Raw genomic sequence first — 18,898 nt, forward strand, 5'->3', positions numbered from 1 at the left:
ACTATTAAAAGAGATCACCTATACCCTAATTGCACAAGACACCGGGGTGGTATTAACTGATCTAAACCATGAACTGAGGACATAGCTCGGCGGTGGAGCACTTTTGGCTTCTGTGAGGCTCTGAGTTCAAGCCTTAGTATCAGAGAAAATCATCTAAAATTACTAATGAAAGGAGACTTGGCGATTAAATTTCCTCCCACCGGAAAGTACCAGGCCTCTTTCCCTTAGCCCAGCCAGGGCTTTGCAATTGTTGCTTTGCATCTTTGAAATGGTCCCTGTCTTTCTAACTTCTGTGACTTAAAACTTTGGGGTCCCTTTTCTGTTCCTACCAAGGCCACTGGGAGATGATGCAGCCTCCTGGCTGGAAGTAAGGTCACTGGGGGTGTGTCTTTGAAGGAGATATTGTGATCTCCCCCACCCCCGTGTTTATATGTCTGTCTGTCTGTACTTCCTGGCCCAGATGAGGTGAGCAGACTTCCTCCACCATATGCTCCCACCACTGGCCCAGAGCAACAGAGCCAAGGCCCCAGAGCCTGTGCTTTGAGATATCAGTCAAAACAAACCTTCCTTCTTTTCAGTTGATGACCTCAGGCATTCTGTCACAGCCACAGGAAGCTAACCCACCCACGGTGCTGTGGACAGGCCTTGGACAGTCTCTGTGTGATTCAGTGGGAACACTGGGGTGTATATCTCTCCAGATTTCTAGGGGTTTTAGCTCTGTCCTTGGCCACCTTCCTAGTAAAGCATTTCCCTTTTCCCTCCATTCAGCTGTCCTCCTTCCCCACTTCTGCAGCCTAGCCTGCTTCCTTGTCTTCAGCTTCTTTTCTTTTTCTCAAACCCACCAGTAACAAACGTTCCGCTGGCCGAGATTTTGGTGTCACGCTTGTTTGTGTCTGAGTTTGCGTCCTGGGGAGCCGTTACTGTACAGCGCCATGAACTAGTGGCACATGGTATTTCCCTTTGTAGATGGCCTTTGTCTTAGTGATAGCTAGAGAAACTCTTGTTCCCTATGCTGTAGACTCATAGACCAGCTCTGGTGTCTGTTATCTCCTGTGTATCAGGAAATGGCTGATGCTCCATCGTCCGTGTGTAGTGAGGGGCTGCGGGCAGGCCTGCTTTTCATCCTGCCCAGCTCCCGCACAGCTAGCTTAGCCCCAGAAATAATAACACACAAGTTGTATTCATTTAAATGCTGCCTGGCCCATTATCTCTACAGAGTTAGTTACTGGCTAACTCTCACATCTTGATTAACCCATTTCTAATAATCTGTATCACACCACGAGGTGTGGCTTACCGGGAAACATTCAGCATGTCTGACCTGGTGTCTGGCTCCATGGCGTCTGCCTCTTTGCCCTCTTCCCAGCATTCTGTTCTGTTTACTCCGCCTACCTAATTTTCTGTCCTATCAAAGGGCCAAGGCAGTCTCTTTATTGACCAATGAAAATAACACAATAGACAGATAACCCTCCTCCATCAGTCCGTGTGTGTGTGTGTGTGTGTGTGTGTGTGTATGTGTGTGTGTGAGTGTGTGTGTTTAGTTATCCTTATTTGTATACAGCATGAAAGAAGTCAGTTCTGTGCACAGGAATTAAGCGTTTCACTGTTACCCCCCAGGGAATACCATAGACATTCCATCCCATCGCCCCCCATGGAGTTTTGAAGTGTTTCGCACGTCTCTGTGAAAACGTTCCCACCCCACCCCATCTCTGCAGATCGTTTTGAAATCTGCGCATTGCAGCTGACTTTCAGTTTCTAATGGAAGAGGTCCATGGAGTTCGGCTGCCTGTAGACCTGGAAAGTGATCAGCAAGTCAAATGATTTTTTTTAATACTGTGCCATATGCAGTGGGGGAGGGGAGGAGGGGAACCGCCTCTTGATTTTTTTTTTCCCCTCTGTATATCCTGGTGTCCCCTGAGGTCCCAAGGCATGTGCATGTTCGTTGCATGGCTGGACGTGTGCCGTTCTGCATGTCAGCGGGACAAAGCCATGCTCGAGAAGGGTTGAGTGATGGGATAATTAGAACCAGGCAACAGCAGGGTGGATGCATCGCCTGTGCGCACTAGCTTGTTTGCTAATTGCCAGCACCAGATTTTCTGGGCAATTAGATGTTTGGTGTCTTCCAAGACCTTCTGTGCAAATGTGGACACATGGCCTCAGGCCTTCGAGGGAGCAGGTGGAGAGAGGGTAGCTTCCGGGTGGATGGCAACTCTCCTGAGGTTACCCCAGGGGTCGCATATAAAATGGAGCCATTGGGTTGACTGCCTGCCTGGGCCCCTAGGCGGAGACAGAGGAATCCCCTAGTTTTTATGGAACAGGGTGCCTTGAGCTCAGAGATACACAAAGCTGGGGATGTTCTGTGGACTAGCTGAGAAGCTAAGTGTAGCACAAATCCTGATTGTTCTTAATAATAAAAACCCAGAGTCGGATATTAGGGGGTGAAAGCTGAAAGGTCAGAGAAGCAGAACAGTCAGCCACTCGAGAGTTCTCACCTCTGCCAATGCTCAGCCTGAAAGGGGCGATCCTGTCTCTACAAATCCTCAGACTGAAAGCTGTCTCTATGCAGCCTCAGACTGCCCTGAGTTCCTGTCTCCTCCTGCCTTAGATTCCTCTCTCCACCCAGCCGCATCGCTCCTGTCTCCACCTTCCTAGTGCTGACATTAAAGACTTGTGACTTCCAAGTGCTGGGATCACCTTTGTGTGAGCTCTGTTTCTCTTATAGACAGGTTCAATCTCAGGGTGGCCTTGAACTCACAGATTTCCCGGCCTCTGTCTCCTGCCCACCTCTGCCTGACCTCCATGGCTAACCAGTGGTTTAGCTCTGCACCCTGCTCTTCAGGCCAGCTTTATTTGTTAGATCACAAACAAAATATTGCTCCAGCCAAGTGTACGTCCCTCTCTTTTCAAGCACCCTGGGACATGGGAACTAATAGGTACAGGAAATATTGTGTCCTCTGATGACTAAGACGAGTTGAGGTTTTGCTTTTAAACAAGGCCTTAAGTAGCCCAGGCTGCCCCATGTAGCCTGGGCTGGGGAGGACCTTGAACATCTGATCCTCCAGCCTCTCTACCTTCACAGCACTGGGATTACAGACTCCAGTCACTCTGTGGTGCTGGGGATCAAACCCAGGACACTGTGCACGCTAGGCCAGCATCTCCAAGCTGAGGTACATCACCAGCCAAGATGAGTTTTTCGTAAATATTGTTGTTATGTTAGAGTATGCATAACACAGAATTTTCCATTGAAACGGTTTTAAAATGTGCAGCTAGTTGAACAGCATGATTTATACTCACAACACGGTACCACGGTGTCACTAATTATTTGCAAAACTTTCCTTGTCCCAGTCAAGAACTCTGGGCTCAGTGAGCAATAATTCCTGGCTACCTTTCATCTACTTCCTATCCCTTTGGATTTTTGCCTATTCTGGATTGGTCAAACAGGTGAAATTACACACTGCTTGCCCTTTCACTAGTTTCCTGGTCCACTGGGGTTACAGTGTGTATAGGAATGGCCTTCCCTTTGCACGTGGTAGTGATGTTGCCAATGCTACTCCACCGTGTTGACTGAGCCGCAGTCTGCTCCCCACTCCTTCGTTGTTCGGCTCGTGAGTTTGTTCCTAACGCTTGGTTATTGTGAGTACCGCTGCAATGGACATTCGCGTGCTCGTCTCTCTGTGAGTCTGTTTCCAAGTCCCCAGGAGTTACATTGCTGGATCGTAGCTGACATTTCGAGGAGCCGCCAAACTGTTTTCCACAGCAGCTGCGTCATTTACATTCTCACCAGCGACACACGAGAGCTCCGATTTCTGCACTTGTTCTTCTTTCCCTTTAAAAATTATGTTCCTCCTTGTGGGTGAGGTAGCATCTCATTGTAATATATATATTATATTATATTTTTGGTAGACCAGTTGGTTTTAAGCTCACAGAAACTCACCTGCCTGTGCTTTGCCCATCCTTGGCTCACAGGTGTGTGCTCCCACACCCCGCTTTCATGGTAGTTTTGGTCTGCTGGCTGCTGAAGCCGGCCATCCTCTCCCACACTCGCTGAGCCTCCGGTGAAGAGAAAGGCCATGAGCTCACAGACAGGAGGTGACTTGCAGATTCAAAGCTTCCCATTTGCTTTTTCATGATCCGTTCCACTCCGCAGTCTGTTCACAAACCACTGAGATGACGTTGTTTGAAATCCCACCAAGTAGAGAAAAAAAAAAATATCCTGCAAGAGCCTGGGATTAACACAAAGTGGTTTAGCAGATGGAGCTATTCCTCATGCTCCCCCAAAGGGGAGAGCCTTTCCCAGATAAAGCCGACCCACCCACCGCCTACATGGAATTAAGCTGTGCACTAAACTAGCAATGTATTCAGGCGTCAGAGTAACGCCTGGCCCCTGGTACTGGTGGGCGTGCGGCATCTGGTTATGTTTTTCTGATTGGTTGGTAGCTTCTGGGCTTTGCCTGGTTGCTTTGGGGCCCTGCCAGCCCTGGGCAGTGGGCATGAGGGCACCGTGGAGTCTTCAAGCACTGACCAGGGACAGTGTCTTGTCGCTGGGGGCCTCTGAGACTACTCCAGAGCAACTGTCTGTACTTGAAGCATTGTAACAGAGCCAGGACAACATGGTATTTATGCTTTGTCATTGGTCCTTTGGTTTGACTTAGTGTCCCCGGTATCCCAGGGCCAGGGAAGCTAACCTTTTGGCTCCTACACACCACCCCGCAAATGTTGGACACCTTCAGGACCCCTGAAGACACGAATTCTCTTATCTCTAGATTCTTGTAGTAGAAGAAGGTGGCAGGCGGTACATCACCATCAGATGCTGTCCCTCGGAGTTTGAACTCATGTCCCATGTTCTGTGGCCAGGAGTTGTTGACCCTGGGATGGGGGTGTCCCATGCACCTTTGGGAGCCTGAGGACTATAGATGCTCTTCCAGAATACGTGAAAATCGGCACGTCTCTGACATTGTTGCAATAAGTCCTTCCCTGGGGAGACGTAAACAACATCCATCTCCCTTTATAAGAGTCTACAAGTGAGTGACAGGACAGCTAAGGCTGCACAGAGAAACCCTGTCTCGAAAAACCAGACCAATATGTAAATAAATAAATAAAAATAAAGTCCCAGTGATGATACATGGTTCCACCGAAGACCAAAGTGGGGAAATGAGTTTATTGGGTTTACACTGCGTGAGTGAGGGGTCACTTACAAGAACCTGGGTGACCACACAGCAGCCACCCAGCACGGGGATGATGGCTTCTCTATAGCCACACTGGAAGATCCCCCAGGTCCCCAGCCTGTGTACCCCAGCACTCCCAAGACCCCAAGGTCACTGCGATAAGGGCAGAGTGGCATACACATGCTGGGAGGGAAGGCTGGGCTCTCAGGTGAGAGCACAATCCCTGTTCTCTGAGGGAACGTTAAGAACCGACAGGCCCCACCGAGGTGGGCAGACAGCTACAGCTGATGCAATGAAGATGACGGCTGCTTTGCTCAGAGGACCACGTTCTACTGCAGAGGATCCAGGCTGCCCCTGTCCACTCTGGGGTCCCCATTACAAAGCTCCTGCCCTGGAGCTGAGCTCTTCCAGGAACGGAGCAGTATCTTCTATTTAACGGTGTGTGTGTGTGTGTGTGTGTGTGTGTGTGTGACAATGACAGGCCTGGTGGCCACTTAGAGGAAAGGGGTAGGGATATCCAGTTGTCCAAGTTCTAAAGGCCAAGCACAAGGTGTTAACCTGTGCAGGGACACCGTGTCTTCATGGCTGGGATCTTGCCCTACTCGGCACAGTAGCAGACTTCCAAGAACCTCTGTGTGGAGAGCAAAGTCACATAGGCCTCATTTCTGCTCCCTGGGCTGGCCCATGTCCCTTTTTAAAAATCTAATTTTTGTCTTTCCTTTCAGAAACGGCTCCCACATCTGCATATCCCTCTCCGGCCCGGAGTCTTGGGGACACAGGAATAACACCTCTGTCCCCTTCCCATATCTTGGTAAGGAGTAAGTGTGCATGCACATGCGCCTGTGTTGACTGCCTTTGCTTTCTCTCTCCTGCCGCAGGCTGCTAGGCCGTCCTTCACGTCCTGTTGTTGGGTGCACATGGATGTGGTGGTAGCATGTGCACTCTGTCAATCAAACCCATTCCGTACCCTGGGCCCAGAAAGGCTTTCAGCGCTATGGCACTAGCCTGGGGAATAATATGAGCAGAAAGAGGCGTCAGCTCTCGAGAGACCAGAGCCTAGAGGTGGCAAGGCAGCTTCCTGTAAGGAAGCACCGTGTCTTGGGGATGAATTGGTGAACTGCAGTGGCTCTGTCCACAGAGGTTCTCTCCATGACTAGGGCATTGCTTCTTTCCTGATTTTCCTTGGAGAGATCTGAGCAGCCTCTGGTCTGGGGGGATAGGTTCTTGCCCTCCACGGTCCTCAAGTACAAGGGAAGAGGGGGTGTAGGGGCGGCCCACAGGAGGGAAGCTTTGCACTCGCTGTTCGCATCCACGAAGGTCGATGAGGAGCACATGGGAGCCCCCGTTCACCAGGGGCTGCTGACTTGCTTTGCTCGCCCCCAGCTCTCTCACTGCAAGCGGCTCACACTCAGGAGTCTCTGTCTCTATCTGGAAGACTCCCATAGTTCTGGCCACATCCTGAGTACAGCGGAGGAAGTAGTGACCTGTGGGCCTGGTCCCATGAGAGTCAGACTTTGTACCTTTTGCTCCTTGGGGGAGCACTTGGAGGCCGTGAGAAGGGAGGCCAGTGGTAGTGTTTGCACCCCCAATTTAGCTAGAGTAACCTGGTCCAAAGTTGGCCTGGATTTATCATTTGGTGTTCTTCGGGGATTAAAACAGAAGAAAAGTAAGTCTACATTCCTTTAGGGGAAAAAAAAAAGCTGGGGTACCTGAGGTGGCCTGTTCGAGTGGCCTCCCAGATGAGGGGCATCTGTGAGCATGAGCCTAGGGCTCTGAGGTCATATGAGGTCATACTATAGGTATGTAGGATTGGACAGAGTCACCATGGAGGCCCCTGTCCACGTAAAGAAAGCACTGCAGAGATAGAGCAGGCACTGGAGCGTGCTCTGAGTGGCGGCAGGGCTTCTGCAGAGGGAGCTGGGGACGGTAACAGTGGGGCGATGGTGTCCACACAGGGAGCCACTCAGTTGGGCTTCTGCCCATGGCAGCATTTCCATAGTTACCACAGTGCACCGCTGAGAAGGAAGGGTCTGTGGGTAGCACCCTCAAACAGTTGGCCTGCACCCCGATTTGGGGGGGTCTCCATCTTTCTTTGGGTCACTCAGGTGGGAGCTGAGGCTGAGCTGGGCGATACCAACTGCAGCGAATGGCAAACCGGGCAGGGTAGAGGTTTCTTCCAAAAGGTGAGGCCTGGTCCTCACCCGCTAGTACCTTTGCTGTGCCCTTGCGGAACAATGCAGACCCTGACCCTGGTCCTCACCCTTTAGTACCTTTGTTGTGCCCTTGCAGAACGATGCTGACCCGGTCTCAGAAGAGCAGACGTTTCTGGTGGTGGTGGCCATCGACTTTGGGACCACATCCAGCGGCTATGCCTACAGCTTTACCAAGGAGCCAGAATGCATCCACGTGATGAGGTGAGTCCCACCCAGGGAGGGCACCGCGTGGCCTGGTCACCCCACCCATGTCCACTTGGGGGTAGGGCCAGTCACTGGTGCTTGAGAAGAATGCTTTGGATTCAGGTCTAGACTGCCTGTGCTACTCCCTCACATCGAGACTACAGGTTAAAGTTCTTATATAGTTAGTTTGGGGAGGGTCTATACAGTATGACTGAGTCCCAGCCAAAGTGATTCCAGGGTTTAGCCCAGGTGAGAGGAGCCAGGAGCTGCCCTATGTGGGATCTGTGATAGAGGTGATCCATGGGCCAGCTCAGCCCCTTGCTGTGTAACCCCAGGCAATGACTGAACCATATCACCTCTGTTTCCTCACTTTTGAGGTAGGAAAAAAGGCAGCATCTACCTCATGTGTTATTTGTACAAATTTAATGAGTTTTTATCTAATGAGTTTTTTTGTGGAGTAAATCAGCATACACAAAAATGTAAGCAGGGAGGTGCCAGCTCCTCCATGTGCTGAAAACACCTGGGAAAGCAAGGAAGGTGGACCTCAGGCTGGTGACCTTAGGCCAAAGAGCCCTAGGGCATCCTTCATGCACGCCTCAGCCTGGCCCTCACACCTCAGTCTGTGGGGTTCATCGCCAGCTCTTCCAGGCTTCAAACATCCTCACGAAGCTTTGGAAGGATTTATGACTGATTTTCCAACTAGGAAGTGATGTAGCACGCACCAGGATTGGGCCTAGGTTGCCTGTAACGGGGTTGGTTGTGAGATTTAGTCGCCCTTCCTAGTGTGAGTCTTCAGCTGTTTGTCTAAAGTCCTTGTAAAAGGGGCTCACGTCAAGCCCTGTCTACCAGGTGTCCGTTCTGCAGCAGGCTGCCTGTGCCCTGGGTGGGGACAGCTGTAATTGTGGCCCTGCAGCTGCAAGCTTTCTCTCTGTCTCCCCTGGTCCCACTGGTCCTGTTTCTCCCCCAACCGGTCAGTCCCGTAGCCGCTTATGAAATAATCACTGAGAGGCAAATATTAAATAGGATTGCTTAAATAAATGGCTCGGGCTATTACTGGCTATCTCTCTTTTATCAATTAACCTATTTCTGCTTGATCTGTGTATTGCCATGTGGCCGTGGTGTTACCTGTGTTCTGGCTTCTTTCTTCTTAGGCTACTGCTGACATCTTCCTTCTTGGGTAGCTGGCTCGCATTCCTCTCAACCCTGCTCTTCTCCTGTATATCTGTTTGGATTTCCCACTCAGCTATATTCTGTCTTACCATAGGCCAAAGCAACTTTAATTACCAACCAATGGGAAGAACATATATTCACAGCACACAGGACATCCACCTCATGGCCAAGCACAAAATTATAGCCTTACTTAAAATGTGAAGAGTTGTTGGGGTTTTGTTTGGTTATTTTTCCTCGACTCTGTGGAGGAGTTGGTAAAGGGCAACAGCATTCCACATATCAAATGTCAAGCAAGCCTCACGAAGCCCCACTTTCTCTCGAAAACCAGAGGTGTTTCAGCGTGAGGCTGATGCCATCAAGAGGCTCCAGGGCCCGGGGTGGTGGCTCAGTGGATAATGTGCTTTCTGTGCGAGTGTGAGGTCGCGAGTTCAGATCTCTGTGCGAGTGTGAGGTTGCGAGTTCAGATCCCTGGCACCCGTGGAAAAGCCGGGCACAGTGATGAGGTGTGGAACTCACCGACCAGCTGGTGCTGGGGGTTGGTGAGTGTCTTGTTCAGTAAGACACCCTGTCTCAAAAAATAACGTGGGGCAATTAAGAAAAATATCAATGTTTACCTCTGACCTGTGTATGGATGTGTGCGTGTGTGTGCACGCTCACACGCACATACACAATGGTGGGGGGTAAATGTATAAAATTTATAGAAATGAAAGAATAAAAGATTGAGTGGAAGACACTCATGGGGTGTGCACTTACAGAAAGCAGAGAACAGAGCTACCTAGCCTAGAAATCACCCCATGTCCCCATTCAGTCACAGGGCACTCAGCCTGTGGCAGAACATGCATCCTGGCTGGGTAGCTAGCCAGGGCAATGCCAGAACCATCTGAGCAGAAGTCCCTCAGGAGGGAGGCACCCCTCTGCCCTGTGATGGCCTCTTCATGCTGAAGGCAGGGATGCTCACGAGAACAGGTTGGAACTCAGCCTAGGCCACAGCTGCTCCCTCTTCTATTGGACTGGACCAGTGTCTGGCACTGAGTCTCCAGCTGAGGCTCCCAGATCTGGGCTTAGAAGTGGAGGGGACAATGCAGGCCCTTGGCAGTCCTGGCTTCTAGAAGGCTGGGGCCCCAAAGAGAGAAGCACAAGTGACCTGTCCTCCCTGCACCATTTCCCTGGAGTTTGTTTATCCTTCTGTCCTGGAGAAGGAAACTTCCCTGGGGTTGACCTGACCCCACCCCTGCTCCATTGCGTATCCGTGTCTGTCTCCCTGTGCCCTCCTCTGTCGCCTTCTGAGTCTATAACTGGCCAGTCCTGAAGATTCCCTTAGTGTTCCACCCATCTTGTCACTGTGCCTGTCACTGAGCTATGGGAGCTGTGTCCAGGGCCTTTCCCTCCAGTTGAATGCGTGTGCTCTTCTGGGTGCTCCCCACACTCCTCCCCAGTACTCCAGGTCCCTATCTGTGCTCCCCTCTCCAGGGTCCCCTGGGCTCCTCATCACAATGGCCATTGGCCGCCTTCTCCCTCTGGACTTGTTTGGCATTCACCCCTTTCTTATGTCTCTTTCAGCTCTGCCCCAGGCTGGGTCTGACTCCACACCTGCCTCCTGGCTTCCAATCCTCGGGGTTCAGTTTGTTCTCAACAACAGCGTCTCTTGTCCCTTAGGCTTTCAGTGACCCCCATTATTCACAGATGTAATCCAACTCTGCAAGGTTCTCTCCAGTCTGGTCCTGATGCGTTCCCAGCTCAGTCCTCCCCTTCTAGTTTACATGGCACCTTTTCTCGTGGACCCACGTTTTGTCTGACCAACACCAGCACTTGGCTGCCCGGGCCAGCTCACCTCACAGCAGCCTGGAGTGGCCTTCCCTCTGAGATCTAATCATTCTCTCCTTTCCCCATTCTATCCTGAGTCCTGTCTCCTGGGCCCCTCCAGTCGCTACTTCTGCCTTCTCTGGCCCCTCAGGACATTTCCCTGAGCTCCTCGGTTCACCTGGTCAGAAAGGTCGGATGCGTTTTCTCACACCCATCTTATTTAGAAGAGAATTCCAGCCAGCTCGGTCTCAACAGATGCTGCCGAGTGCTTACAAATGAAAAACAAAATGTGTGATTTTGCAGACTTTGAGTAATTGGAAGGTTGAAAGATACTCAGCACGGCCCCCTGTGTTGCCAGCGTGTGACACGTAGTAGCTGCTCAGGAAACACTGAACATACTCAGCACTGCCCCATGTCACCAACATGTGACATGGAAGCTGCTCAGGAAACACTGAACATACTCAGCACTGCCCCATGTCACCAACATGTGACATGGAAGCTGCTCAGGAAACACCGAACATACTCAGCACTGCCCCATGTCACCAACATGTGACATGGAAGCTGCTCAGGAAACACTGAGTGAAAGAGAACACAGAACTTACTGTGAGTAAGAACCTGGTTTTTGCCTCTTCTCATTCTGACCGAGGCGTGTCTAGATGCTAGCTGATACGGAGTGGGTCCAAATGCTCACATCAGTGACAGACATACACACAGTAGGCCCTCAGCCCCGCTATGCTGACTGGACTGGGGTTTTCAAACACCCGAAACTTCTGCTTTCCCTTGGTGACAGGAGATGGGAAGGAGGTGACCCCGGCGTTTCCAACCAGAAGACCCCGACCACTATCTTGCTGACGCCAGAGAGGAAATTCCACAGCTTTGGGTACGCCGCCAGGGACTTCTACCACGACCTGGACCCCAACGAGGCCAAGCAGTGGCTGTACCTGGAGAAGTTCAAGATGAAACTCCACACCACAGGGGTGAGCTGGCCTCTCTAGAGAGCAAGGGACCTCAGTGTGTGGGATCTTCAACTGGAGTCCCCCAGGTTTTCCCTAAATGGAAATTAATGCCTGTCTGCCTGGGTCTTGGAAGCAGCCTGGAATGAATGACTCCTCAGTCCTCAGATGTCTGTGAACTCAGTTCTTCCTGGTGTGGGGAGGGGACAGCAGATGTCCCGGGTGTTTAGCTGTTCCTTTTGTTTAGAAAGCTGACAGGTCAGAGAAGATCGCAGCTGTGACATGGGTATAGGGAGCTACCACCTTGCTGTGTGTGAAGCGAGAGGGTAAGCACACGTGGACCAGTTATTAGAGGCCCAAATGCCAAGATAGTGGCCTCACTTCTGAAACCCCGGGCAGGCCCATGTTCTGTGAGACACCCAGGTCCAACAGGCAGCCCTGCTGCAAAGCTTCATGGGAAAGGTGGGAGTTAGCTGAAGACCACGGACTCTGAGCCACATAGCCTGGGTTTCAGTGTCATTTATCCCTGGCTCCTCCAAGACACTTAGTCCGAGCCATGTGACGTTGTTGTGCCTCGTTATACTTCCTTTATAAAAGGCAGATGGTTACAGCATCTTGCTCACAGGGAGAATATAAGGATCAAGGTGATAGACATACATGACTCTCCCAGAGGAGGGGAAGCCCTACGCAGACGTTAGCTTCCATCAGCATTTGCAGATGGCAGCACAGAGGTGGCCACCTAGCCCTCCCAAGGCTCTGGGCTTATATGAGGTGAGGTTGCATTTCTGTGCCATGGACCAGCCTGGGCTGGAAAGGACCCACCCCTTTTCTCGAGGTGGGACGCCACACTGGTTATCAGGAGTGGTCAGTGGAAGCCCAAGGTGAACTGTAGCTTCATGGACCTCAGCACCCATGGAGAAGTGGGTGCTGGCCGGGAGCAGTGAGTGTGAGTAGGTGGCTTAGGGTGCACCCAAAGGTTCCACAAGGACCCATTAGTAACGCGTGGCCCTACCTACCTGAAACAAAGGCAAAGCCTGGTTATCTTAGTCTGCTTCAGTCTGATGTCCAGTGATTAATTTGTTCCTGACACTAATAACAAGCAGGGGCCGCCTTCCATTCTCGCCCTAACCCCTTCCCCTCGGGGACCCTATTCATCCTTTTCCTGGTGACCTCTCTCCTCTCACCATCTGGCCTCTGCACAGCGTTCTCTACCCAGAGACGATGGACAGCTGCTGCTTTGGCTTCTGGCAGAGCCAGAGAGGCAGCTATGCCTAGCTTTCAGCAGATTAGACTGAACCGGCCTTAAAATAGGAGCTCGTCTATTTTAGTGACCTGGCTGGCAGCTCACCGGGGAAGGAAAGAGTCGTGCGTGCTAGCATCCTGCTTGGCAGCGAAGTGGCATGATTTAAGCTGCCATCACAGGGCTCCCGGGTGGGGGTGGGGACTGGTGTCTGGAAGTCGCATGTGAATTTCACTGGGCTTGGCACCTGCGACCCATCCGTTCTTCCCGGGACCTGCAGTTGTCCAGAGATGCCTGCTCCTGAGGATCCAACAGAGGGAGAGGGAAAGGAAGGGAAGGAAGGAGGTACAATGATGGTGGGGCCTGGAGAGAACAGCCAGAGCTCTTAGACAGTTGGGTGGCCTTACTGCCAGGTTCCTCGGTGTGTGTGTGTGTGTGTGTGTGTGTGTGTGTGTGTGTGTGTGTGTGTGAAGGTAAGGTGGCATTACTGCCAGGTGCCTCTGGGGGGCGCATTACTGTATCTGCCTTTCTATCATAGGGGATTAGATTCCGCTGGTCTCCAAACAGCGGCTCCCGGCTTCCGCAACCAAAGGTGCGGTTCTCCTTCACCCCTTCCGCTGTCAAGTGTGTGTCTCTCTCTGCCTTCAGGACCTCACTCTGGACACAGACCTGACAGCCGCAAATGGCAAGAAAGTCAAAGCCCTTGAAATCTTCACGTACGCCCTGCAGTACTTTAAGGAGCAGGCCCTGAAGGTGAGGCTGAGGAATGGTGGCAGTCAGCCTTCTGTGAGGCCATCTGTGGTTGCTGGACCCACTGTCTAGGCGGAGGTTTCAGCCTGCAGGGAGAAGATGTGGGCTCTGGGGTTAGAACAGAAGAATGTGTTCTTTGGCACTGCTGGCCAGGAGGGGAAATGGTTCGGCATTTTGGGACAAATTTGGAAGTTCCTGAAAAAGTTAAACACCTAGCAATTGCTAGACATCACCTAGCAATCCCACTCCTAGGCACACACGTAAGGGAAATGAAAACATGTGCACATAAAACTGTTTAATGAAAGTTCATAGCAGCATTATTCATAATAACTAAAAAGCAGAAACAACTCCAATGTCCATCAACTGATGGATAACCGAGTGTGTCTGTCTGCTTACTGGAGTGTTACTCGGGCATAAAGGGAACGAAATACTGGTGTGTATTGCGGTGTGGATAACCTCTGAGAACAGCTTGCAAAATAAAAGAAATGATATGTAAAAGCCACACCACACAATTCCATTTGTATGAAATGTTCATAACAGGTAAATCCAGAGAGACAGCTGTTTTCAGGTTGCTGTGGATGAAGAAGGAGATAAATGAGAGGGCCAGGCGCCAGACACAGACTCCTCCGGAGTCCTGTTAACCACCTGACTGCTCAGTAGAGCCCCAGGAGGTGTGACCCAGGGAATCAGTGTCCCCTCTCCCCCCACCTTCTGTATTTACACATTTGCTCTTGTTGGCCTTAGGAGCTGAGTGACCAGGCGGGGTCAGACTTTGAGAACTCTGATGTCAGATGGGTCATCACAGTGCCTGCCATCTGGAAGCAGCCAGCCAAGCAGTTCATGAGAGAAGCTGCCTACCAGGTGAGGTACACTGGGATGGGGTGGGGCTGGTCGAGGAAAGGGAGCTGGGATGCCCACAGTGGTGACGGTGCTTGGGTATCTCCCAGCATTTACCAGCTTCCTAAGGAGGATGGGTCGTGGGACCGAAAACATTCTTGTGCTTCCTGGGTCAGTCTAATAGGGTTCTCTCTCTCTCTCTCTCTCTCTCTCTCTCTCTCTCTCTCTCTCTCTCTCTCTCTCTCTCTCTCCCCTTGGATTTATGTGTCTGGGTCATGTTTCCAGTGTAAATTTTCTGGGGTTAGATTTCAAACCGGGGTTCAGAGACATTTCCTGTTGATGAAGGAAAGTGAAAATCTTCAGGAAAGCCTTGGGAACACGAATATTTGTATAAGAAAGCAACAGAGGCAAGGATATTGGCTAGGGCCCAGGCATCTCAGCTTAGCCAGGAGGCTGAAAATGGCCATCTGCAGCTGGGGAGTTGAATTGTCTTCCGTATACTTGCCTGTCAGAGCCACACAGTAGTACGTGGGCTCTCGGAAAGGCTGAGGAATGACACCCTGGGTGCTGGCCGGCTCCCATGTGAGAGCAGCAGTGTGTCTCCGTGATCAGCCTCAGAGGTTCTCAGAGGTGAGAATCGCCTGCATCTGGTGACTGGCCGTTAAGGTTTCCGTGACGGCCGATACTGATGGACAACCCAATGGGATCCGGAATCACCCAGGGGACAGAACTTTAGGCATGTCCGTGTGGAAATTTCCGGCAATAATTGCGGTGTGAAGATTCACCCTGTTTGCAGGTGTTGCCGTCTCGGGGGCGGGAGTTGTAGCTTAAATAAAAATAGAGGAAGGGAGATCAGCACCAGCATTCATCTTGCTTCTTGATGGTGCGATGTGACCGGCTGCCTCACACCCCTGCCACCATGCCTTGCCATGGTGGACTTACTCTCAAACCGTGAGCCAAAATGAACCCTGCCATCTTGGGATTTCCTTTGTTAGGTGTTTTGTATTAGCATCGAGAACAGTAACCTGCTGTCACAGTCAGACAACTTGTACCCAGAAATCTTCCATGAGAGGGACAGCTAGTCACACCAAACTGCTCACTTTTGCTGAGCCTGAGTCAATTCTCTGCCTTGAGAGTCAGTGTTTGGTCCTTGGTCTTCATCCTGGCAGGACAGGCACTTCGATGTATCCATGTCTCCATGTCTCCATGTCCCCATCACACCTCTCAAGCATCATCGTGCTCGCCTTTCCCAGCAGGCACCCTTCTGACGTCAAGTTAGTAGCCATGTATACAAGCCTTCTCTTCCAAAAGAAAGAGTCACCAAATCACGTCAAGCCCCAGCAGAGGGAAAGCGGCCCCCATAGGTTCTGCTCAGCGCTCAGGGCTCTTCTTGATGCAGTTTGCAGAACTCGGCTTGTACAAGATCAGGGGCGGATTATCCCTCCCCTCACTGTCTCCTTTCCGGGGCCACTTCCTCTGCTCTCCCCTTCCTTCTTCATGCAGTGTGAGAATTCGACTCTGTGTATGGAGCTGCCAAAAATAGATCTGCTTTCTTAGGGATGAAAGAAGAGGATGAAGTTCCAGAAAGAGGCAGTCTGGTTAAGAAGGAGGTTAAGATGCCTCCTAGCTCTTCACAGCAGCCCCCAGCATCATAGCTTCTGCCTTCAGGGACCGTCCAGAAATGGACCACCAGGACATGGTCATTTGCACCCATGGCACTGTGTCCCGCGCTGTTCCCAGGAGGGAAACTCATGGTGAGGGTCACGGCCTCGGCTCACATTCCCCAGCCCACAGGAAGACTTCAGCAACAAACGTGTGACCTATCAAGGGGTCAGATCTTATTTTTAGACTGGAAAAAGAAGGCAGTGTGGTGACTGGTCAGGTTGCTGGGCTGTGTATCCCTGAACTGGCTCCTCCCAGAGCAGAGTCTCTGAATGGGTAGGACAAGGGGTGGGGCTGCACCCTGTGGAGTCTGAGTGGAGAATCTGACAGTGGAAGGTACAAGCACAGTATCCTTGGCTTCCATGGAATAAAAATGGCCCCACAAGCCGGACAAGATGGCTCGTCCCTGCAGCAGCAGTCCTTGGCTGATCAGGAGGATTGGGATAGATGTTGCATGGTTTGTTCAGAGGCACAGGGACCATCTTCCTGTGCAAACTTTCTTTGATAGCGTTTTGCAGCTTGTGCGCTGACTCTTTGTAGTTCTGCTTTGATTCTTCACGCAGTTCACATGACCAGGTGGGTTTAAAGATGTCCACCTCATTTGGCTAGCCTTGGTTCACTCATTCACTTCTTCATGAGGTCTTTACATCAGAGCCCCTGTGTGGCAGGCTCTGGAAGGCACTGGGTGCAGCAAACCAGCTGAGTCAGGGTCCCAGGTTGTTCATGGGGCCCAGCGGCTCATAGTTTGGAAGTCAGAGGATGTATGTGGGCATAGTTGCTCTGCAGTGTCTTCAGGAAGAGGTCCAGGAGGAGCGGGAGAGCAGCACTCAGTGTCTCTCCTCCGCACCCCTCTACCTTTTCTATACAGCATGAGTGCTGAGGGCCCAGTCCCTGTCGTTTCTCCGGGACCTGCGTGGTGGGGAGTTGTGTGCGCAGACCTGGGTGCAGATGACATGAACAGGTGCTACGGGGATGCGAAACTCCCCACAGTCACAGCTGCTGTGCAGGACAGCCTAGAAAAGTCACCAGTGTTGACAGAGGCTTCTGTCCTGCCCAGCCCCGCAGCCATCAGTCCCAAAGACCCACACAGAGGCTTATATTAATTATAAACTCATTGGCCTATTAGCTCAGGCTTATTACTAATTCTTACATCTTAAATTAGCCCATAATTCTTGTCTGCATTAGTCGGGTGGCTTGGCACCTTTTATCAGTGAGACAGTCTCATCTTGCTTTCTCTGTGTCTGGGTGACAGCTGCAGACTGAGCCTTTCCTCTTCCCAGAATTCTCTTGTTCTGGTTGCCCCACCTATAAGTCCTGCCTGGCTGCTGACCTATCAGCATTTTATTAAAGCAATACAAGTGACAAATCTTTACAGGGTACAAGACCATTGTTCCACAGCACACCAGCCAGCAGCTCAGTGAAGGAACTGCATCCCAGCTAGATGTGGTTGATAGAGCATGGGACTCTTAATCCCAGAACATGGATCCAAGTCCCACATTGGGTGCCACTTGTTAAGAAAAATCCACATAAGGGGTATTAAGGATTTCTTGAGCTATAAACAGGGAAAATACACTCACAAATACATGATAAATATAGGATATGGTAAGTCCAGTCACAGAGTCCTTGGACAGCAAGAGACCAGTCACACACTGCTTCATGCCATCTGACTTGGTCTTCACCACCCAAGAGAGAGCGACACCCTCTTCCTTATAAGAGTTCATGTAGGCAGACAAAACAATCACCTCTATCATGCCAGATAGCCCAAGGCAGAGCACATACCCACTACAGCCCAATCCTGCAAAGGTAAATTTTTGTGGGTTACCTTGACTGGGTCAGAGATTTCCCAGATGTCTGGTTAAATAATGCTCTTGGTGTTTCCGTGAGGGTATTTTGAATGTCTTCATTAGCTGTTCGGGGTAAAACAGATACCTATGTAACAAGGATGGTCCTCCTCTAGTCGACTGAAGACTGAACAGGCCAAAGAGCTGACCCTTCCCTAAGAGAGAAGAAATCCCTCCCGCCTGTGAGCTGGGACTTCTTTTTCTTTTCTTCCCTTTGGATTCAGAGGGAAACATCAGCCCTTCTGGGCTCTTGAACCCATGTCCTTTGGGCAGGAGCTACTCAGATACATCTCCTAGGTCTCCGGCTGGCTTTGTAATCATGAACCAGATCCTTGTAAGAAATCTCTTGCTGTGTGTCTGAGTATCCAGCGTGTGTTGTTTCCCCGGAGAGCCCTGGCTAATACAGACACTAGCAAATCCCGTGTTCTGAGCCCAGTGTCTTCCGAGGATGCTCTCAGCATATCCATCTCCACGAAAGGTCTCTCGTCAGATGGGTGTTTGCTTCCTCCTCCATGGTGGTGGCTTCCTGCCAGCCCTCCCCCAAGAGTGACTTCAGAATGAAGCAGAACTGTATGCCCCCAGAACAGTATAAAACTTGGCGTGCTATTCTGCTTGGGTGGGAAGCGTGGAGAGCATCCTTTAAGGCTTCCAGGAGACTTTCTGAGTACAGGTACATTCACCTGCCAGAGGGAAGGAAGAAGACCCAGAGAGAGCAGAGCTGCAGTGGTCTCAGCATAGCATCCTTTAGGCTGGACCAGGTCCACAGCCTCAGCTGAGTCAGTGCCCACAAGGGTCACAGAGCCATGCACAGAGATCTGCTTCATCTGGGGATCCTTCCTAGGTCTGGGTGAAAGAACATGCCAGATCTCCATCTTTTAGGAGTCACACACTCAGAACAGCTACGGATCCTTGAACAGCAAGCAGACAGTGGGAAGATGGCAGCAGAGGGGACAGGCGAGGTCTTCAGGAAAGACCTTGAACAGAAGCGGGGGCAGGGGAGGGGAGCACTACACTACTGAATCTCAGGAGATCAGGGACAGGGAGTCGTCCAGTTTTTAGAGGCATTTTGCAGAAAAAACGTGTA

At 51.2% G+C, this 18,898-nt stretch overlaps 1 protein-coding gene across 2 annotated transcripts in view; it reads left to right on the plus strand.

Annotated features, from left to right (window-relative positions):
• The window catches only part of Hspa12a (heat shock protein family A (Hsp70) member 12A), a 156,215-nt gene that overhangs the window by 121,657 nt on the left and 15,660 nt on the right, over positions 1–18,898 (plus strand). For both annotated transcript variants that reach the window (XM_087907728.1, XM_087907729.1), the window contains 5 exons: positions 5,888–5,973; positions 7,452–7,576; positions 11,322–11,508; positions 13,373–13,477; positions 14,219–14,335. In XM_087907728.1, coding sequence (XP_087763854.1) covers positions 5,888–5,973; positions 7,452–7,576; positions 11,322–11,508; positions 13,373–13,477; positions 14,219–14,335 — 620 coding nt within the window. The remainder of the gene's footprint in view (positions 1–5,887; positions 5,974–7,451; positions 7,577–11,321; positions 11,509–13,372; positions 13,478–14,218; positions 14,336–18,898) is intronic.

The sequence above is a fragment of the Myodes glareolus genome, chromosome 7 (assembly GCF_982192425.1).
Source record: "Myodes glareolus chromosome 7, mMyoGla1.1, whole genome shotgun sequence".
Classification (NCBI taxonomy): domain Eukaryota; kingdom Metazoa; phylum Chordata; class Mammalia; order Rodentia; family Cricetidae; genus Myodes; species Myodes glareolus.